General features: G+C 41.4%; 1 protein-coding gene across 1 annotated transcript in view; it reads right to left on the bottom strand.

The window, feature by feature from the left end:
• The window catches only part of UNC79 (unc-79 subunit of NALCN channel complex), a 641,854-nt gene that overhangs the window by 176,470 nt on the left and 441,383 nt on the right, over positions 1-24,001 (bottom strand). The window contains 1 exon segment of the mRNA XM_078660089.1: positions 7,083-7,199. Within this exon segment, the coding sequence (XP_078516215.1) occupies positions 7,083-7,199 (117 nt within the window).

The raw sequence follows: 24,001 nt of genomic DNA, 5'->3' as shown, positions 1-24,001 counted from the left end.
AGCAATCTGTTACGGGCCCTATTTCAATTGTGCGGTCGAAGGCACCTCACAAACCAACACCACAAAACCTTACCAGACAAAAAGACATAATATCTCTTGTCTATCCCATGATCTTGGACTGCCACAAGCCAGAGAACAACTTCAACTGCTCAACATGCAACGCATATACACATTTATACAATTAAGCTGTAAATAATACCAGAATGCAAGACATATATTTTCAACACAATAGCATAAGCTTGATAGAGCGCTTACAGCACTCTAAATTGTATGGGTGCATTATACTCATGGTTCAAAAACACTCACATGTATTTTTATCGTTTGCAGTGTATTATGTTTATCAAATGCATTTATTCAACATCCTAAGCATTGAAATGTAATGCAGGATTTACATGTATTAGAGACACTATCATTCCTGCATGCATAATGTGCAGGATGTCATTATATTCATAAAAATGTAACTGTGTGTCGTTTAAGTTGCCTGCATTTTAGGCCCAACATCGAAGGTTGTGGTTGATATTCTCCTTGGTAGCTCAAGAATTAATTAAATGAATCCTTTTGGTAGAGCGAAACAGTATGTTCTCATCCCACTGCAGGTGCAAGAATTCAACCTTGTTATTCTTAGATTTAGGGAGATACCCGGAATGTCTTTGAAGACGACTGGAAGGGAAAAAAGGGAGGATGCCTCTCGTGTCTGACTGCTCTAAGCACCAAGGTCACAGAACAAGAGCTGAACAACACAGCTTTTGTGGAAAAATACAACTAGGGGCAAAATGGAAAGTTTTAGATGACGTAGTACAGACGGAAAATTGTCTTTTTGTATGATGCGCAGGGACAGAAAATCAGACTTCTACATTTTCGAGGAGAAGGAGCATCTGAAGAGCGAGCTCCACAGCCTTAAGCTATCTGACCCATTTGAAGTGAGTACTTCTTAGGAAGTCTACACGCGCTGACACCTTTGGGAAATGATATAGGGGAAATAGGCAGGATCTTCAATGAGAGTAGTGTAGGGAAAGTTATTTAATGCTTTCCTTCCTAATGAAAAAGGATTTGGACTCAGACTCAATTCTGGGTTGCATTTTGATTTTGGAGTTCATCGCATTATGCCTTCAATGCCAAATTAATTATATTTGTAGGTTCAGCTCTGTATTGATTTTTATGTACCTATATTCTCTAATTCTAAGGTGTGTTTATATCCAATTATTTTTGGCCTTATAATAAAATCCATACACTAGAATTCGGAGTATGTGGTCTTTTAGACATGACTAAATTGTAAGTATAATTTTGAATTGTTTACTCCCCTCAACCACTTTCAGGAGGCAAATAAAAGACCATCTGTGCTGAATTTAGTTGGGAAGGCGAGGACTAAATTTAGCGTAATCAAGCTCAACATAGACAACTGTGATTTACAACCCTATTGATACTCACACCTCTACTACTGCAAATGCCTTCAGAACTGTCATACTCCTTCCTCTTAAAGATTGGGCCATGAACTTTAGAGACATGGGCAATTCTATTTTGAGGCAATTTAATCAATTTGGCCCTGTTCTCCTTTGGCATTAATCCTCACTCTGCTAGCACTTACCAGAGCTGGGATTCTTATATCACAATTGTCGAGTTTAATCATCAAATTACACCGCCATCAGTCATCAAGACCTTTGTTAGTCAAGAAGGAGAGGTGATAAGGAGCTATCATTTACATTAATTACCATGAAGAATGGACTCTTATAGGGGCTTCAAGAAATCAACAAAGAGATTTGGAATGAGTATAAGGGGATTTATTAACAAATTAATTCAAATCAATAATTTGTTCAGGAAATATTTATTTTTTAGTTATGATTATTACAGATTTAACTAATCTAAAAGTCAATATTTCAATATACGATAAATAGGACATTGGTAAGAATTAAAAATAAAATGCGGAATATGCATTAGGTGTGTTTCATAAATGAAAAATCCCTAATCTAAATTAATGATCTTTGGGCATAAAAGGAAATTTTATTCCAGCAAGCAAGGTAAGGATACAGTTTGGGAACCGGAAATGAAGAGTTCTGATGAGAAAATAAAAATTCACAGACATGAAGCCATAGCACTTAAGTAGTGGAGATTAACAGAGACCGGAAGGGCCTTCCTAGCTCAAAGTCAGCAGACATCACTAAAATCTGCCTTCTAAATTATGCAGCAAGATCTTCATACAAAGTCTAAGGAACACATGTTAATATAATTCATCGAACCACTAATTGCAGCAATTCTCCCATTCCCCACTCACATGAACCAATCAGTCTTCAGAAAACTCTGGGAGCCGGTATATTTTCCCAGTTTCTCACGTCTTCAAAGTGGACTACACAACCATATCCTAGGTTTGTAACTTTGAACAGATTTGTGTAGTTCAGACAGTTCTTCACCTGAGTCACAATTCCTGTCATCTCCTCACCTGCCAGTGAGACCTTCACTATCATTTGTCTAATTTGAAACAAATGCCTATTTACAATCTACAGTATCTGCAATTGGAAGAAAGAGAAAAACATTTTGTGGAAAACAAAAGCTCAAACGCAAAAACCGGCCTCTTATCTCAACATGTAAAGTTGAAATTTGTTTTATCAATCTAAAGCCAGATCTTCAGGAAACCATCAACAACATACTCAATTGACTCAGTACTCCCAATGTGAACAACTCCTAAAGTAATTTCTCACTGTTGTAAGGCCTATCTCTCCCTTTGACTAACATTGTCTTACCTTATTACATTTAAAAAATGGCAACTTAAGACTGAGAGCAGATAAAGATATGGCTGTTTACAATCAAATAGATTGTAATTTAAAATCCTCTTAAATGGTGAAGTCGGATTTTAAGTTACCATCCTGAAAATGCCACTTTTAGAATGTTGCAAAACCAAAGGGGATGATGAACGGAGTGTTGAACATTGCAAGCACTCACCCCAAGTATGATTTGCTCAAATGCTCCGTCTATAATCCCCTTTGGTATCGCTTTGTTAGCCCTAAGTTGGCAGGGTATGCCCAGACGTGGGTCCCTTGCTCATTTTGCCACTGGATTCAAGCTAGTCTGGCTGATGACGACTGATTAGCCAGAAACCGGTCCCAAGATGCTTGTTCCCGTCCAGGGAAGACATGACTTGGCAGTTCGGGCTGGACTGTTCCCATGAGGCACCGGGTCAGACTGATTTGCATATGGCCATGTCTGAACTGGGGTGGTGTAGTGAGCTAAAGAATGATGATGGATTAAACCCAGATCAGTTGACTGGGGATGAGTGTTTGATTTGCTCAAACGCTCCGTCTATTATCCCCTTTGATATCACTTTTAGAATTTTGGCGTTTTCTTGTCCCAATTAACTGTGGTTTTCTGCCACTGGCATTGGCACTGATGTTGGGGTTTCTGTATTGCTTCCAGAGAGAGACAAAGAAGGGGGCTTGGGTGTGGACAGGATAGGCCATCCTAACAGGGTGACTGTGGAGGGGATGTCCCCAGCTTCACTTACAATTCAAAGGGCTTTGCCTACAGCACAAACAAAGAACCATGACACCAGGCCTGCCTTGCCTTTAGTCACCCTAGACAGTTTGGAGTCTGCACCGGGGGAAGGAAAGATCTAACCAGAACCAGTTTTGGGGGTGGTCGGGGAATTCCCGCACACAAATGCTGGCACCAGGTATAAAAAGAGGACCTTCAGAACCACTCATTAGATCACTCTTAGACCTGCGGAAGATTCAAAAGATGGACTGTCCACTGTTAAAATAAATGACCTGGTGCACTGCGGTCTGAGGAAGGAAGACTAGACCTACTCTCATGAACCCTGGACCACAGAGTGACTCCAAGGGCTAATTGGCTAGCCTCCTGTGTAAGCTACAGGGACAGAAAGAGCTTCCAGAGGCATCCATGCAACTACCCTGCTGACCAGCACCAAGTACACCTAACTGAGCCATTTTGCTGGCCTCTGCCTTGAGTGAGTCCTGAGCCCCATGAGGTGCCCCTCAGGCTCTGGATGCAGGGTTGGCATTAGAGTATATTCCTGCTAAAGATAAGGTGAAACCTTTGAAGTTGGGCTCTTAGCAAATGCAAACAGGCCCATTTGTTCAAAGGCTCTGCCGCCCGCAATAACCACAAACGTGAAGTCTTATCAAGGCCTTCTCTTTGTACCAACAGCGTCCATCTGTGATGGCCATTAATGCAAGATGCAACTACTGCTGACGCAAAGCTTCAAGGATGACAGACTCTTCATGCTACACTCTACCTGCTCTTTGCGGCGAAAGGTTTCCACTTGAGGCCTCCTACAACATGTATGGAATAATTTACGCCAGACTGTAGAAGATAAATCTTCAGCAAGACTAACCTGGTCTCTGTATACAACCCATGCGCCATGACAATTGGCCTGAATTTGTGGTTTTCCCCTGGTCTAGCATGACCATATAATCGTGAGTGGTGCTTTCTGCTTCTTGATGCTATTTTCTCTAAAATCTTTGAAATACAATATCTACGGTTCTACTGATTGGATTGTGTCGGTTTTGGTGTCATTATATTTGTTAGAATGTACTCTATTGTTCCAATTTGTTTTAGGATTTTCCTTGTGTTGTGTTCTTACTTTGTTACTGTTTGTGAGCTGTATAAATAGTTTACATATTGCCTCTAAGTTAAGCCTATATTTGTGCCCAGCTACCAAGGGCCTAACAGGTTAATGTAATGACTTTTTGTTGTTCACCCTGAAAAGGATTGCGGGTGTTGCCTAAGTTGGGCTTCTACCCTCACAACTAATATCCCAATTTTTTACATGTGAATTCTTGAATTCCCAATCAGGGCCTCAGGAATTAAAGTCACCAATATGGAGCAGCAGTCTCCATCAGACCTGCTCTCCTCACACACGCCAGCCCATTTGTGATTCCCTGCAGCTCCAGTTAATTGAGGATTATCCATACCATTGTAGCACCCGCTGGATTCCTAGGACCTTCTTCAAGCAAACCGCTTATAGGAGTCCAGTATCCAACAGACAAATTATTCTGTCAATGACAGATGCATGCCATAGACATCAAAGCAGTAAACTGTTTTTCCTGGACCAATTCCTTGGATTCAAGGATGACAGACTCTTCACGCTACACTCTACCTGCTCTTTGCACCAAAAGCTTTCCACTTGAGGCCTTCTGCAACATGGATGGAATAATTTATGCCAGACTGTAGAAGATAAATCTTCAGCAGGACTAACCTGGTCTCTGTATACAGCCCATGCACCATGACAATTGGCCTGAATTTGTGGTTTTCCCCTGGTCTAGCATGACCATATAATCGTGAGTGGTGCTTTCTGCTTCTTGATGCTATTTTCTCTAAAATCTTTGAAATACAATATCTACGGTTCTACTGATTGGATTGTGTCGGCTTTGGTGTCATTATATTTATTAGAATGTACTCTATTGTTCCAAATTGTTTTAGGATTTTCCTTGTGTTGTGTTCTTACTTTGTTACTGATTGTGAGCTGTATAAATAGTTTACATATTGCCTCTAAGTTAAGCCTAGTTTTGTGCCTAGCTACCAAGGGCCTAACAGGTTAATGTAATAACTTTTTGTGGTTCACCCTGAAAAGGATTGCGGGTGTTGCCTAAGTTGGGCTTCTACCCTCACAACTAATATCCCAATTTTTTACATGTGACTTCTTGAATTCCCAATCAGGGCCTCAGGAATTAAAGTCACCAGTATGGAGCAGCAGTCTCCATCAGACCTGCTCTCCTCACACACGCCAGCCCATTTGTGATTCCCGGCAGCTCCAGTTAATTGAGGATTATCCATACCATTGTAGCACCCGCTGGATTCCTAGGACCTTCTTCAAGCAAACCGCTTATAGCAGTCCAGTATCCAACAGACAAATTATTCTGTCAAGGACATATGCATGCCATAGACATCAAAGCAGTAAACTGTTTTTCCTGTACCAATTCCTTGGATCAGGAACATAATATATGAACAACTCAATCAATGTTTCTCTATGAAGAAACCCCTTGCCTTACACACAATGAAACTTACTTCTGAATGTTTTCTTTGCTATCCTTGTCGGGAAAGATACTCACAACTGCATTGTAAAGTCTGAGATTCCAGAGAGATGAAATACTTGAAACTTGTTGTGAATACCCACAAATATACAGGATTATGTGCATTCGCTATTTTATGTATGGTCACTCATCCTCCAATCCATGACTTCTTTCCACTTCCTTGCCCTTAACTTAAAGTTGTGGAAAATCTAGCTGACTTTCCTTTCTTATTACTGAACTTTGTGCTTGGTCCATGGTGTGGAACTCGAATGCTTATTGCTTTTCGTCCAGCACAAAAGTACCAGTTTCCGGTGCAAAGGCTTTTGTTTATCAGGTTGGTAGAGAGTATTTACGCCCAGATGTAAAATTTTTGGTCTTAACTCCATGGTACATTTGAGATTAATTTGAGAAATCGATTTATATGTCAATGTGCACTGTATAAATTGCAATTTCCCTACACTCAACCATTTTACTTAACTACTTCACACCATAATTGTGATTTTTCTAATAGACAATTGGTAGAAAATGTTTGAACATTCCTATATTACGAAGGTGGTTGGTAAGCATGCATTCAATCATAAAATACCCCAATGAGTGAGAAGTCACATTTGTAGGGCAATAGAGCAAGGATACAGGAAAATATGTAATTCCAAGCCCAGATGCTAATTATAAGTAATTAAAAATAAGTAATATAAAATAGAGCTCTTCCTTAGCTATGTTAATTTCTTAGCATGCCTTTGCACCTTATTCTTTTGAACTACATTTTGTTATTTCAACTAGTGTCAACAACAACAAAATAGTCAGATTAAGAACTCAGAGCAGAGGCATGTAAACGAGGATTAATATTGTTGTTTAGGGGAGATTACCTATCCATAGCTGCTCAGCTTCTCAGATTTGACATGATCTATATTTTGTAGTAGCATTCATTCCTGATATACCAGGAAAACTGTCAAACTGAGATATGAAGCCCTTGTTTAATGGATAATGACCAGACAAGAGACCTGGTCTTGAAAAACAACAGTCATGAAAAGAATATATTCTCATATGTTAAGGACTACTTACCATTTGCCCACGTGCTAATGTTGTGTGGTGCACTAGACTGGTGTTCCAGCTGTCTCTTCCCCAGCTGGCTCATTGTGAGAGCATTCAAAGAACCTCTTTTCGCTTGTCTGTAGTGGGCTTCAATTAAAAAGATATTGATTGTGTAAAAATACTTCAAAGGAACTACAAAAACAGCAACTTTTGTCATTGATCACTATTGCTTGATACATGTAACTATGTTTCTAGTCATATGTGGGGCAACAGTTAATGTTCAGATTGATTATTTCCCTCTTCCTTTGATATGAAACTCTCTCACTTTTCTGTCTTACTTTTCTCTGAAACAAACAGCAAACTCCTGTCCATCTAAAATTATGTAAATTATATGAACAGCTTGATTTCACTACAAGGAGGTCCATTAAATGAGGTCATGCTTCAGTAGAAAGTGTCCACTACTAACGTCGGATAATGTAAGGACCACTAGTAAGCGCCCAGAGCCAGCTGCAATATTGCTAGACTGAGGAAAATCCTTTAGAGACGTACAAGGACCAGGTGGCACCCTTTAAATACAGGACATCCTGGGTGACATCATAGATATTCCACTCTTGTTGCCTATTTGATGTCACTCTGAACCCCGTAGCTGAAAAACATCCACTGTTACCCATCTATACATCTATATATTATAAACATTATAGTATTTTCAGCAGTTCAACAGATAAGTAAAAGTAACTAACCCGTATGAAGAAGTCTAATTATAGCATTGTTTGCTGAAATACCTGTAAGGTGACATATGAGTACTATATAATATACCATGACTAAATAACTAAATACGTTTGAAACTACGCCTTGAAAAGATGTGTGTCTCTTTCAATAATCCATAAAATGCTAAGGGCCTGATTTAGATCTTTCCAGAGGGGAATACTCCATCACACATGTGATGGATATCCCATCTGCCACATTATGATCCCATTATATCCTATGGAGGTTGGCCAGGATATCTGTCACTTTGTCATGGAGTATTCTATCAGTTGAGATCTAAATAAGGCCATTAGTATTTTAGAACCAATACCCCTCTCTCTCTCTCTCTCCCCCCATCAAGGGGGGAGTCCTTTAATTCCAAATTATTCAGTCTGTGAAGGAGAATGGGGTGATATGACACCTGCTATCAAAACATTTAATGGAAAAATGGAAAATGGGGTAGATGTCAAGAACATGAAAAAAACATGTTAAAGTTAATATGTGCTATACGCGTGTGTGTGTGTGTGTGTGTGTGTGTGTGTGTGTGTGTGTGTGTGTGTGGTTGTGTGTGTGTGGTTGTGTGTGTGTGTGTGTGTGTGTGTGTGTGTATATATATATATATATATATATATATATATATACAGTAAAACTCCACAGCAACCTCCGGTCCTCGGAACGGCGAAGCAGGAAGACAGACCACAGGATCAGGTAGGTGAAAGTTATTTTATTTTTAGTGGCAGCATAGACGTGTTTCGGGCTCGGGAGCCCTTGTTCACAAGCAGAGAGCAGCGACCAAATGCCATAGTGTGATTTATAAAGAGATACTAACCTCACCTCCTCTGAATGCCGGTCACATGACCAATAGGCATAGTAAAAAGACTGTCCATCACAGTTGATACTACTTTTTGCTGCAGATTAATTTAAAAAACTAAATTTTTGGCAGCATTAGCACACAAGTTTAAAAAGCATGAATGCAGATGGTAAAAGATATATGACTGTATATATATATATATATATATATATATATATATATATATATATATATATATGCAAATCGCAATGGAACCTCCGTCTGCTTCCCAGTGTCGTACACGCTGCTTCGTCCAACAAAGGAACCACGAACCACAATCTTCAGGCAAATAATGTATTTCCTCCTGACGCGTTTCGGGCACCACTTGCCCTTGTTCACATGTACAGAGGATAACAAACACCATTTTTTATGTGTGATGCTTTACCTCGTGACAGAACACCAGTGCTCAACATAGAAAAAATACTAATGTATGTATCCATCATTCGGCATATATATGTATATTCACTGAAAAAAACAAAAGGTTACAGGAATGTCAAAGTTAGGCTCAGATTTCACTCATACAAACTCATAGACATTCAGCAGCTATAGTTACCTGAGCTAACTATAACTTTCTCTCCCGCAATGCACTGCTTATGACCTCACATTTTACATCACTCATGACATAATCAATGGCAGTGACTGATGACGTCTCAAATAACATCACTGATAACATCATCACATGAGTGTTTCATAAATGTTTGTGAGACTTAAAGATAAATACTAAGCTACACCATAGGTCAAATTATTATTATTTCTGTACTAATAATGAGTGATACGGTTTCTAACATAATTCATCTGAATGGATTTGTAACTGTCAGTATCAGTGTGGGAGTGGGTGTGTGAGTGGATGTATGGCTGTGTGAGTGGCTGTATGGGTGAATAAGTGGGAGTGTAAGTAGCTATATGGGTGAATAAATTGGTATGTGAGTAGCTGTATGAGCAAGTGGATGGCTGTTTGAGTGGCTGTATTGATGAGTGACTGGATGTGTGAGTGGCTGTATGGGTGAGCAGGTGGACGGGTGAGTGGATCTATGGGTGGGTGTGTGAGTGGTTGTATGGGTGAGTGAGTGGATGTGTAAGTGGCTTTTAGGGTGGGTAGTGGCTTGAGTGGGTGTTTGGTTACCTGAGTGGGTGTGTGCATGCCTGTATTGGAGAGTGAGTGTCTGTGTGAGTGACTGTATGGGTGAGTGAGTGGTTGCCTGAGTGCTTGTACGGATGAGTGAATGGATATTGAAGGGGTTGTGAGAGTGCATGAGTGGGGGTTGCCTGCTGTTCCCTGCCTGCATCACTTAGGTCCCATATGATGATTCAAGCTGGGGTGGGACTACATCCCCCAGCCTACTCCAGGACGTCACAAGGTGCATTTAAGTGCAACGGGAATCACGCGGCGGGGATGCCTGCTGTTCCTTGCTTGCACCACTTACCTGCCATACAACGACTCCAGGACAGATTCATGCCATAGACATCAAAGCAATAAACAGTTTTTCCTGTACCAATTTCTTGGATCAGAAACATAATATGTATGAACAACTCTATCAATGGCACATTTAAATGCAACGGGAGTCCTGCAGCGGGGATTGCCTGCTGTTCCCTACCCAAATCACTTACCTGCCATACAGCAATTCCAGCTGCAATGGGACTACGTCCCCCACTCTGCTCCACGACTCCAAGAGGTCAAAAGGTGAATTTCAGCCTGACAGGAGTCCCACAGTGAGGGTTGCCTGCTGTATCCTCCCGCATCCCTTACCTGCCATAAGACGGTTTTGGCTAGGGTGGGACTACGTCCCTCAGCCTGCTCCATGAGGTTACAAGGTGCATTTAGTGTGATAGGAGTCCCGGAGTGGGAGTTGTCTGTTATTCCCTTCCCTCATAACTTACCTGTTATATGACGATTCCAGCTGGAGTGGGACTACATCCCCCAGCTTGCTCCAGGAGGTCACAATGTGTATTTAAGCGTGACGGGAGTCCCGTGATGCGGGATGCGCATAGACCTGGTCGGGCCAAGACAGGCCCATCTTAGCCCGTCATAGCCCAGATGGGGCTGGGTCATTCCTCTTTGACCTTGTATTCAGGTACTGCACTACTATTGTTGACTTTTTGGGGGGGGGGGGTGCTCTTTCTCTGACAAAGAAAAACCAAAGGTGGTGATGGACGGAGCGTTGACAATACAAACACTCACCCCCAGTCAACTGATCTGGGTTTAATCCATCACCGTTCTTTAGCTCACTCCGCCACCCCAATTCAGACATGGCCATATTCAAATCAGTCTGACCCTGGGCCTCATGGGAACAGTCCAGCCCGAACTGCCAAGCCATGTCTTCCCTGGACCGGAATCTAGCTTCCCAGGACCAGTTTCTGGCATTACAGCCATCTTTAGCCGGGCTTGCTTGACTCCAGTGGCAAAGTGAGCAAGGGACTCACGTCTGAGCATACCCTGCCAACTTAGGGCGAACAAAGAAAAACCAAAGGTGGTGATGGACGGAGCGTTGACAATACAAACACTCACCCCCAGTCAACTGATCTGGGTTTAATCCATCACCGTTCTTTAGCTCACTCCGCCACCCCAATTCAGACATGGCCATATGCAAATCAGTCTGACCCTGTGCCTCATGGGAACAGTCCAGCCCGAACTGCCAAGCCATGTCTTCCCTGGACGGGAATCAAGCTTCCCAGGACTGGTTTCTGGCATTACAGCCGTCTTCAGCCGGGCTTGCTTGACTCCAGTGGCAAAGTGAGCAAGGGACTCACGTCTGAGCATACCCTGCCAACTTAGGGTGAACAAAGAAAAACCAAAGGTGGTGATGGACGGAGCGTTGACAATACAAGCACTCACCCCCAGTCAACTGATCTGGGTTTAATCCATCACCGTTCTTTAGCTCACTCTGCCACCCCAATTCAGACATGGCCATATGCAAATCAGTCTGACCCTGTGCCTCATGGGAACAGTCCAGCCCGAATTGCCAAGCCATGTCTTCCCTGGACCGGAATCAAGCTTCCCAGGACCGGTTTCTGGCATTACAGCCGTCTTCAGCCGGGCTTGCTTGACTCCAGTGGCAAAGTGAGCCAGGGACTCACGTCTGAGCATACCCTGCCAACTTAGGGTGAACAAAGAAAAACCAAAGGTGGTGATGGACGGAGCGTTGACAATACAAACACTCACCCCCAGTCAACTGATCTGGGTTTAATCCATCACCGTTCTTTAGCTCGCTCCGCCACCCCAATTCAGACATGGCCATATGCAAATCAGTCTGACCCTGTGCCTCATGGGAACAGTCCAGCCCGAACTGCCAAGCCATGTCTTCCCTTGACCGGAATCAAGCTTCCCAGGACCGGTTTCTGGCATTACAGCCGTCTTCAGCCGGGCTTGCTTGACTCCAGTGGCAAAGTGAGCAAGGGACTCACGTCTGAGCATACCCTGCCAACTTAGGGCGAACAAAGAAAAACCAAAGGTGGTGATGGACGGAGCATTGACATTACTAACACTCACCCCCAGTCAACTGATCTGGGTTTAATCCATCACCGTTCTTTAGCTCGCTCCGCCACCCCAATTCAGACATGGCCATATGCAAATCAGTCTGACCCTGTGCCTCATGGGAACAGTCCAGCCCGAACTGCCAAGCCATGTCTTCCCTGGACCGGAATCAAGCTTCCCAGGACCGGTTTCTGGCATTACAGCCGTCTTCAGCCGGGCTTGCTTGACTCCAGTGGCAAAGTGAGCAAAGGACTCACGTCTGAGCATACCCTGCCAACTTAGGGCGAACAAAGAAAAACCAAAGGTGGTGATGGACGGAGCACTGACAATACAAACACTCACCCCCAGTCAACTGATCTGGGTTTAATCCATCACCGTTCTTTAGCTCACTCCGCCACCCCAATTCAGACATGGCCATATGCAAATCAGTCTGACCCTGTGCCTAATGAGAACAGTCCAGCCCGAACTGCCAAGCCAAGTCTTCCCTGGACCGGAATCAAGCTTCCCAGGACCGGTTTCTGGCATTACAGCCGTCTTCAGCCGGGCTTGCTTGACTCCAGTGGCAAAGTGAGCAAGGGACTGGCTTGGCAATTCGGGCTGGACTGTTCCCATGAGGCACAGGGTCAGGCTGATTTGCATATGGACATGTCTGAACTGGGGTGGCTGAGTGAGCTAAAGAATGGTGATGGATTAAACCCAGATCAGTTGACTGGGGGTGAGTGTTTGATTTGCTCAAACACTCCGTCCATCATCCCCTTTTGTATCGCTTTCTCTGACAAAGCAGAAATGGGCAAAATAAAAGCTCCACATTCAAAAAAGGCCTGTGACTCCACACTGGATGGCTATATTAAGAAAGCAGTGGGGGCCCTTAATAAAGAGATAGAATGTGTGGAACATCACCTCTCACCCTCAGCAGTCCTGGCTATTGACAACCAAGTAAATTCCGACTCAAATGCACCGATCATACAATTAGCAAATCTGTTCCCCACTGACTCTCACCAAACTATCTCGGATGCCAATATCATTCTGCATTCTGAAGTCCATATTGGAGGAATGACACAAGTTGCTCAATGTTTATTAGTACCTTCTAGTGAGAGATTCCCCAAGGGGAGCCCCCCAACTAAGTGGAAAAGGCAAAATGTGGCAAAAGAAAAAGTCGACTACAGTAGGTGTAGAGGGTGCACAGCGATGTGTCGATAAAATTCTTTAAAGGAGATGGTTATCTCGGTGGGGTGCACTCCTTGGTTGCGTTTCCGTCAAAAACGCCCAGTTAATTCATAAAGAGTCGTGTGCGCATGGGACATCCGGGTACATCCCAGGGAGGCACACCTGGGTGGCTCAAAGAACTATGATTCCACTGTGAGTTGAAAGTATTTATTGGTTCAAGTTATTCTTTTTTAGTAGATGATATTAAAGTTCATATCAAAAACGTTGGATATATGATCAACATTTCATTTCAAGCATGTAGCTCCGATGCATTTCGGGCTAGAAACGCCCTTTATCAAGGAGCGCTGAAAGAAGAAGAAATTAACGATAATTAGGATCGTGCGGGTGGGTTACATAATGGAAAGCATTATTGAGTGGATTACCTAATGGGAGGGTTAGTGACTAAAAAGGCAAATAGAGTGAGAACCATAATTATATATCGCGGTGGTGAAGCAAACGTGACGGGTGATCAAGCGGGTATCATTGAAGATCGCACGAAAAATTATTTGCTCTGCAACTACCCCAAAAGTCCTGTCATACACATGGCACCGAAAATACACAAAAATCTGCAAAACCCCCCTTTTCGGCCCATCGTATCCACTAAAGGATCCATTCACGAACATGTCGGTAAATATATCGACAAATACCTACAACCTTCAGTTACCAACATGACGAGTTATATCAAGGATACTACCGAATTTCTTTTTAAACTACAACAAGTGGACATCAGCACCTTTGAATCCATCATACTGTGCACTGCAGATGTCAGTGCATTGTACACTTCGATACCACACCAGGGAGGTATAGAAGCGATCGAACAAACCTTGTTACAAAGTGACATTGAACCATCCATGCAATCGTTCTTAATGGAACTTATGGTATATACCTTATACCACAGTTACTTTCAGCACGACAAAAAATGGTATTTACAACTCTCAGGAATGGCGATGGGAAATTGTGCGGCTCCCACGTACGCTAATATATACATGCATTACTACGAACAACGACACATCTATGATAACCCCGACTTCTTTGACAAAATCAAAATGTACGTTCGGTACATTGACGATCTGTTTTTCTTGTGGACCGATACCAAGGATTCTCTCAATGCAGCTTTGAATACCCTCAATACCAAGGATGAACGAATTAAGCTTACATGGCTTATGAGCGACAACGAAATTTCATTTTTGGATGTTAACATAAAGATCATCAACAAGAAAATCACCACAGATTTGTACCGTAAAAGCACTGATCGCAATAATACATTGCACTACTCCAGCTTCCACCAAGAATCTCTAAAAAAACATCTCCCTTTCTCTCAAATGTTACGCATAAAACGTATAGTTTCAGAAGAAGCCACATCCAAAATTAGATTGAAAGAAATACAAAATCGCTTCACCGAAAGAGGTTACCCACACACCATCCTGAATGATGCCCTAACACGTGTTGCAACCATTAGCAGACAAGAAAGCCTGCAAAAAAACCACCAGTCAATATCACCAAATGGATGGTATCCGTATCTAAATATTCAACCACCAGCCATATTTTCAAAAAAATTATCCTTAAATTTTGGCCCATTCTCCAGACGGAACCTGACTTCAGGGAATGCTTTCAAGATCCACCATTGTTTGCATACTCTCGCAGTAAGAATCTAAAAGAAATTCTCTCAAAAACACCTGACAGCCACGTTGAATATAAAGGAACCATACCATGTAAAAATTGCAACACTTGCAACTGCATCATTAAAGGCAACATCATACCACATCCGATGAAAGGTAATCCCATCAAGTTACATGTCAACGCAACTTGCGATTCAATGAATCTGATCTACGCCATTAAATGTCCATGTGGACAACTATACGTTGGAAAAACAGAAAGAAAAGTGAAAACACGGATGAACGAACACAAATCAAATATTCGCACCAGAAATGAAAGGTCCAATTTAGCCGTACATTTTAATGAATTTCGCCATACCATCGCTCAACTGCAGTTCATCGTGTTAGAAACAGCTTCTAAAAAAGAGGGAATTGACATTCGCAAATTTCTCCTACAAAGAGAATTAGAATGGATTTACAGATTGCAGACCCTTAAACCGAATGGACTCAATGATCGGGCAGAATATAGTTGTTTTTTGTAATCTATTTGCAATATATGGATGTTATCAGACGCATTGTTCACTTGTATCCACTGGTTAATAGCCATTTCACCTTTTGGTTTCCCGTTCCAAGATGGCCACCACCACTAGTCCCTTAACCCCTCGTTTATGTCGATTACACTCCCCGCCTTCTTATTCTTCACTTCCCGTAGCCCTAACACACCAAGCACGCCAACAGCGAGACGCATGTTTTTTCTGCATGAAGTAAGTCTGCATACCGTTAATTCGTATCCCCGCGCCGAACGCTGACACCCGAATTCCCCGAGCACGCCAACATGGCAGCATGACCTGATTTGTTTTCCGAGTCTGTTTTACCCTGTTTAGCCTCGATACGTTTTTACTCTCCATTTTGAACTAACCGGCACACCTTAACAGACTAACGGGCACGGTACCTTCACCCGTCACGTTTGCTTCACCACCGCGATATATAATTATGGTTCTCACTCTATTTGCCTTTTTAGTCACTTAAACTTCACAAACCCTCCCATTAGGTAATCCACTCAATAATGCTTTCCATTATGTAACCCACCCGCACGATCCTAATTATCGTTAATTTCTTCTTCTTTCAGCGCTCCTTGATAAAGGGCGTTTCTAGCCCGAAATGCATCGGAGCTACATGCTTGAAATGAAATGTTGATCATATATCCAACGTTTTTGATATGAACTTTAATATCATCTACTAAAAAAGAATAACTTGAACCAATAAATACTTTCAACTCACAGTTGAATCATAGTTCTTTGAGCCACCCAGGTGTGCCTCCCTGGGATGTACCCGCATGTCCCATGCGCACACGACTCTTTATACAAAAGAAAAAGTACCTACTGCCACTGGGTCCCAACTAGAGGATGTGGATGTCCGTCGTCACCCTAGTAATTACAATACATCTAGCCAGGAAGCTATGCCAGTTCTACATAATAAATAGTTTGAGCACATTAAGGGAATGTTGTGGGATTTACTTGTACCTATCAACAAGCAATTGGATTGCATTGACAGGCTTCTACTTAGTAGTAGAGCTGAAAGGATAACCCTTATGCACAGTAGGATTGTTATTGTAGGGTCTGGTAGTAGTATTGCAATGTCATCAGTGCCCCCAGTTATGATACCGCAGATTCAGCCATTTATCTTTGATTTTCGATAGCAAGTTCCATAAGGAACTAGTCCTATAATTAAGTGGCTCTTTGTGATCCAAAAATGATTAACCTACCACTGACTTGCTGCACCCTTTTTGGCAGTTTTGGTTAATGTCCCACCGTTGAACCCTGTATCTAGTGCATCATCAGAGAAATTAAAGAATAAGGTAGTTCGCACCAAATATTGTTGATATGTAGAGTTGGGTGGGTACGGCCCCTAAGCAAAACTTTTAAGTGAGATGGAATCATCATTAATTTTTAACGACCAGATTTGCTTGACAATCTTTAGCAAGGTCCTTGCCTGTTACTCCAGTTACCAGGAATGTGGCTCTATTTTCCTTGGGCTTCTTCTACCACCACCTACATAGTTGTGAACCAGGGTATAATGGCAAACCGAATAATCAGCAGGTGTAAGAGATTTTTCTCCATCTCCCTTCCCATCAGCCATGTTCAATGGGTGCCATGGCTAGTAGGTTCCAAGTTCCGAGTTTACTACATGATAATAAATGACTTGAATATAGTTCGGTCTGTGTTCTAAAGAGATGGAATTTTAATGGAGATCTAATAAAGGCACCGATCTACAATATACCTTGTATAAGTGAAACAGAGGGTGAAAATATGAATGATAATTTGCGGCCCAGTTAAACTATTATATGCTACCCTCTGATATACCCTCTAAGATAGTTAGAAATCAGGAACCTGAGGGGTGACATATTTTCGCAACTTACAACAAACGTTTTTTTATCTATGTAACATATTATTCCAAAGGTGCTCTAAAAAGAAAACTTTGAGAACCATAAAAGCTCTAATATTCAAGAATGCCTTTGAGTACAAAAGATTAAGAATCCAAAGCAAATGATTCCAATCTTTCATTCTTTAATTAAATCTTGAGGCTTCTAGCCTCTACCCAAAATGTGTTTCGTCAAACTGGAGTGTTGACTAACTTTATCAAGCCATAACTAATAATAATAGTCAATTTTGATCCAATATACGATATATTGCCATAAAGTCTATACAAAAATGTGTGTGTCCATTGACATTAAATCGGGGAGCACTTCCGGCATCTGTCGGGGTTTATTAGCATGGCCGTACCGAATATTGGATACAAATTGGCAATTATTATTATTTAAGCCCTGGTGAAGTTGCAGGCAACATGCCAGTATGACAAAACACATCTTGGCTAGACATTAGAAGCTTCCAAATGTAATAAAAGGACGTAAGATTTGAATAATGTACTTTGGAATCTTCACTTTGTGTGCTCAAAGGCATTCAATATTTTGTTTGCTGAGTCGAGCAGGTACACCATGGGGTGCTTTGCTTTACCATTTCTATGTGTCTACTCATGGTGTGCCTACTATATTGCTATGCTTGCTGTGGTCTAGGATAATCAGCGTTTTACACCTTGGCGTAGTTGCTACATCTGATAGCACCATGGTTGGTATTGGGGGCTGCCTTATTGTGCAATTTGAACTTCTTGTGCCAATTGGCTCTCATAGTCTTGTTGGCCTGCCTAACCAGCTCTCCTGCATACAAGGCTCAGCTCAGCATGTAGTCCGCACACAATTCAGGTTGCAAGTACATGATTGAGTAGTCGATGCTTACCCCACTGACACATATAACTTGCCTGGCAATACGCTAAGTGTGCCACTATGCTGTTGACCACCTGCTGGGTTGTGAACATACCACGCCTCACACATCCATGCTCCTACACAATGGCCAAGCATAGGTTACATGACAATGTTATTGTTCTCATATTTGGGCAGGTGGGTTTTGTCTCATGGCCCTGGGGCGGGGAGTTGGGGATTCAGCTTTTCGCTTCTAAATCAGGTCCACGTACACACTTGGGTTGTCTCTACGTTGCTGCATTTTCACCTAAGGTACAATCAATTGCTCATTGACAATATGAGTGTCCCCCGTCCCATACTCAAAGTAGGATCACCCTGGCTCCAACTAATATAATATCACTCATGACCTGAAATGTCAGGGAGGTAAACAACGTTTACCCCAAATCTTTTACAACGCAGGGAATCACAAAGCGGTCGTTACAACAACTGCGTTGTGATTCCGCATACTATTACTCCGCAAGTGAGAACAACGACTTGCGGAGGGGGGGGGGGGGGTGTTGGATTTAAAATCCAACACCTCCCCTAGTGTCCGCACAGACTGGAGTTGGAATAGTAAATTATAGTATTCCAACATCTAGTGCCCCCCCCCCCTCCGCAAGTCGTTGTTCCGACTTGCAGAGTAATGGTATGCGGAATCACAACGTGGTTGTTGTAACGACCGCGTTGTGATTCCCTGCATTGTAAAAGCTAGCGGAATAACGTCACAGATTTGTCAGGGATTATCTACAATGAATACATTTCCTCCAACAAGAGGAACCAGGAGCATAACTAGGTCCAGCACCCATGCTCCTAATGCTAATACTTTGTATACAAGAGTGTGCAGTTCCTTTTAAAGAAAGGGGGAAAAAGATGGGATTCCAGGTCACAGGAGTCGGCTTCAATAGGAGCAGGTGTCCTGACACAAACCAAAAGGTGTCATGGATCATCATTTGGGCATGCTCCTCCTCGGTCTGGTGCTGCAATGCCCGATGGGCAACAACTAGGGGGAATTTGCCAGAGATCTTTTGTTTTGCCATATGATGAGGTGTGGGTTGTGTAAAATGTATAGTGTGGTGATACAAAGTGAAATAAAATAGGTATAGTCATGTAGGATTGGGAATTTTTACTGATCAAATTCACTACCCTAATGGAAAACTGATGTGCTCATGTGGAATACAATGTTCCTAATAGCAGTCTAAATCAATTGTTGTGGAATGAGGTCAACATGTTTCTTGCCTCAAACAGTCCACTAGGAATCTACGGCAATTCTTTAGGAATCAAAAATGTAACCTACACTACTTAGTGACTTAATTCAGTACCTAGTGATATCTGTTGTAGTAATCAGTCACACATCGCAATACAAAGCACAATGTACCTTGTCTTTGAAACTGACCCTTAATAGAGCCAGCACATGTCTCATGAGGAATTGGCAGAGTATAGCGGGACTACGCGTCTTAAACGCTGCATGGCGTCCTCTTAGAAACCTACCCCGGCTCTGCTTCCTCGTGTAGATTCCATCTTTGTTTGTTTTTCCCTTTTCTTTTAAAAGGTACTGCACACTCTTGTACACAATTAATACATTTCATAGCATACAAACCGTCCCTTAATGTAGGGGCATTGACATTGCAATCCCCAAGGAATCCCTCCTAAAAGTTCGGAAGGTCTCAAAATACAGAAGGTATGGGGAGGGCAATACATTTACAATTTGTTTTCTTCATAGACTTGGGGTGTCATCACCTGGGTTTGCCTGTTTTTTTTTATTTAGGTTGTGCTCAATGGAAGTGAACAAAGAGGATTGCTATCCACTGGTTGAATTAAGTAGCAGTGCTACTCTGAAACACTATGCCCCTTATATTGAACATGTGTATCATAAAAGAGAGTGATCCAATCTAGGACATAGGGGGCTGTGATCAATACAAACTCCATCCTAGAAGATACCCCCTAAACCGTCAATCTTACATCATCTCACAGAGAAAAACTTTACCATTATTTCTCTGAGCGTCAAATAAATGGCAAGTGCTGAATTAAAAAAATCTTAGCCAATGTGCACTAAAATATATGATGTCCGCAAGTTTAACTGTGTTCCCAAGGAAATAAGCAAGGGATTATGTTTGTCGATTAAAAAAAAAAGCCATATATTTAAATGAGACAAAAGTGTACACATAACATCATTACTCACAAATACATATGTATACAATATACAAAAAATCAATGAAAACCAACATACATGAACTGGGATGTTACATTGAAATAATATTTAAACATATGTTTTCAAACATCAAAACAACATGTGTAGTGTCCTATAGTAAGAATCTATGGGCTTGTGACATGTTCTAACCCTCTAACTGAACAGTTCAAGGCGTACTGCTGGTCTCTTTGTAGTGGTGGTCAGAGCTCTTTATCTGTTTGGAGGTGATGTAATGATTTACATCACCAATAACACATAAATTATAATCTTTGAGGTTGATAATAGCTCCTGGCCACACCCGTAGATGCGGTGACGCGTTTCGACCTTCGTGTTGGGCCTTGAATGTTTTTCAATGAAGGTCTTCTTCAGCGCTGGGGGACTTTTTTGAAGGGACACGTTAACACAGGAACTTCCTGCTGCTTCAATGGATACAAGCGTTCTATTTCTTGTATGGGTCTGTGTCATATAATATTTAGACTGGTGACCCTGACTGCGTCAATGGACTGAGTGTTATCCAAGGTTAATAAAATTTGGGGGAATTCTTTCCAGTCTGGTATTTGGATCGGATATATGACGTTACAACGCATATTTTTATAACGCATACCTTTACAATGACATTTTTACAACGCAAAAACCATTACAACGCATGTATTTACAACGTATGTTTTTACAACGCAGGTACCTTTACAACGCATACTATTACAACGTAAGTATTGGTAAGTATATATTAATTTTTTTTATGTAAATTAATTGAAATTAATATAATTTAATTTAATTTATTGTAATTTAATTTCATTTAATTAATTTAATTTAAATCTAATTTTACTTTTTTTTACCCTATACCCCTGTACCCCAAAAACCCAAAACTGACCCTGAACGCTAAAAATACCCCTTTACCCAAAAACCCAAAACTGACCCTGAACCCTAAAAATACCCCTTTACCCAAAAACCCAAAACTGACCCTGAACCCTAAAAATACCCCTTTACCCAAAAACCCAAAACTGACCCTGAACCCTAAAAATACCCCTTTACCCAAAAACCCAAAACTGATCCTGAACCCTAAAAATACCCCTTTTCCCAAAAACCCAAAACTGACCCTGAACACTAAAAATACCCTTTTACCCAAAAACCCAAATCTGACCCTGAACCCTAAAAATATCCCTTTACCCAAAAACCCAAAACTGACCCTGAACCCTAAAAATACCCTTTTACCCAAAAACCTAAAACTGACCCTAAACCCTAAAAATACCCCTTTACCCAAAAACCCAAAACTGACCCTGAACCCTAAAAATGCCCCTTTACCCAAAAACCCCAAACTGACCCTGAACCCTAAAAATACCCCTTTACCCAAAAACCCAAAACTGACCCTGAACCCTAAAAATACCCCTTTACCCAAAAACCCAAAACTGACCCTGAACCCTAAAAATACCCCTTTACCCAAAAACCCAAAACTGACCCTGAACCCTAAAAATACCCTTTTACCCAAAAACCCAAAACTGACCCTGAACCCTAAAAATACCCTTTTACCCAAAAACCCAAAACTGACCCTGAACCCTAAAAATACCCCTTTACCCAAAAACCCAAAACTGACCCTGAACCCTAAAAATACCCCTTTACCCAAAAACCCAAAACTGACCCTGAACCCTAAAAATACCCTTTTACCCAAAAACCCAAAACTGACCCTGAACCCTAAAAATATCCCTTTATCCAAAAACCCAAAACTGACCCTGAACCCTAAAAATACCCTTTTACCCAAAAACCCAAATCTGACCCTGAACCCTAAAAATACCCCTTAAAAAACCCAAACATATAACATTTTAAATATAATTATATACTTACCAATACTTACGTTGTAATGGTATGCGTTGTAAAGGTACCTACGTTGTAAAAACATGCGTTGTAAATACATGCGTTGTAATGGTTTTCGCGTTGTAAAATTTTCGTTGTAATGGTAGTGCGTTGTAAAAGTTGCGTTATAAAGGTAACATACCATTTGGATCCCTTGCTGCAGAAGTGGCATTCATGTTTCGCTTTTACCATGGAGAAGGACACCTGGCCCTGAAAATATTTATGACACAGGAATTTTTGTATCTCCCTGTGATGGGCATTTTATGCTGAATGGTTAGTCATGACTCGCAGTAAAAAATGAAAATGAGATCACAAAGCAGCAGGAATACATAAAAAAAGGACTGTTTTGTGACTCAATTTTAATGTATTGAGTCCAAATCTCTGAAACACTATTTACGTGGCTGTGCCTTTGTTAAAGTGAAAGGTGTCCTACGTAGCTCCAGGAACAATGGAGCCAAGCCAGATGTTTATTATATTAAACTAAGGTAAATTTAGACAGAATGAATTTAACTGGAACTCATTGCATAGTTAGGTTTTTGTTTGGAAATGTGGCAAAGATGCAGCAGTGTTCGCCCTACGCTGGAGACCCTAGTCCAAATCATTGCTTGTTTGGTCTGGCCAGTAATTTGGTCAATGCATCCAGATCTTTCAGAACTAAACAATTCCCAATGCATACTATTTCACTAATACTACAGGAACGTGCTGCTAATGAACTTCTGTACTACGCCTATGTTGTAAGAGTGACAAATCCAACCGGTCTGGTCTTGGCAAGCTGGTTATATAGGTATTTAATGTTTTAATTATTTTATTGCAAGCACCTGCGCCAAAAATAAAAATAAAAATATGCTCCAACCTAAATGTGTCGTCTACATGCTTGCAATAAAAATGAAACATTGCTTAGAGTTTAATGGAATAATGTGGGTGCTTCATAGGCGGCACATGTACTTAAATAAAAAAGGTATAGAAACGTTTTTTAGCTTTAATGTACTTCACAGGAAAATATAATGCTTATTTGCTCAAAGTCAAGATACTATTGGCTTTGAATTACTGTAACCTAAAATATAAAATCTTAAAACATAAGAACGGCTAAAAAAAAAAAGGAAAGAATAGAATAGACAGAAACATTATTACAAAGTAAACTACTGGCAACCAGAATCGGCACTGAAGTGCTCTTCTTTTTAGTAGAATGTGCTCTTGCGAACAGAAAAAATACTGTCACTCACAGCACAAGAGAACCATGGCTGAAGTGGGCTCACACACTGCCCCATGCTATACACTGTGTTGGGAGGAAAAAATGTTTTACTGACAACTGAACAGACACTCGGATGAAGAGATCTGACTAACAGAACCTTTAGGAGTGTATTTTGAATTTAGATATGTTTTAATTACAAAAATCGGACAAAACAACGAAGGCTGTCTCTGGACCAGACCTAAATGGACTTCATGCCAACCTGTGATGTTTACAGGTTCAAAAGTAGGCTCTCAGCAAGTTTAGAAGGAAAGGCTGTCCTACCCAGCAGCACTTCAGGAGGATTTTAGGCAGATGCTTTATCGGATTAGCCGCTCTGCATCTTGATGGAGGGCCGCAATTTATTTCATGCCTCTGACATGCTCAAGTAATTTATCTTCGAACTCTCCATCTAGCCTCCATTACTGTAATTAAAGTTTCGCTGCATGTCATTGTATTTAGATGGCCTACATTCTGATGAGAGGGCTCTTCTGGTACAAAGAGTTCCTAATCCACCAGCATC

Source organism: Lissotriton helveticus, chromosome 9 (genome assembly GCF_964261635.1).
Source record: "Lissotriton helveticus chromosome 9, aLisHel1.1, whole genome shotgun sequence".
In the NCBI taxonomy this organism is placed as follows: domain Eukaryota; kingdom Metazoa; phylum Chordata; class Amphibia; order Caudata; family Salamandridae; genus Lissotriton; species Lissotriton helveticus.
Note: the sequence above shows the minus strand (reverse complement) of the source record. Positions and strands in the feature narration are given on the sequence as shown.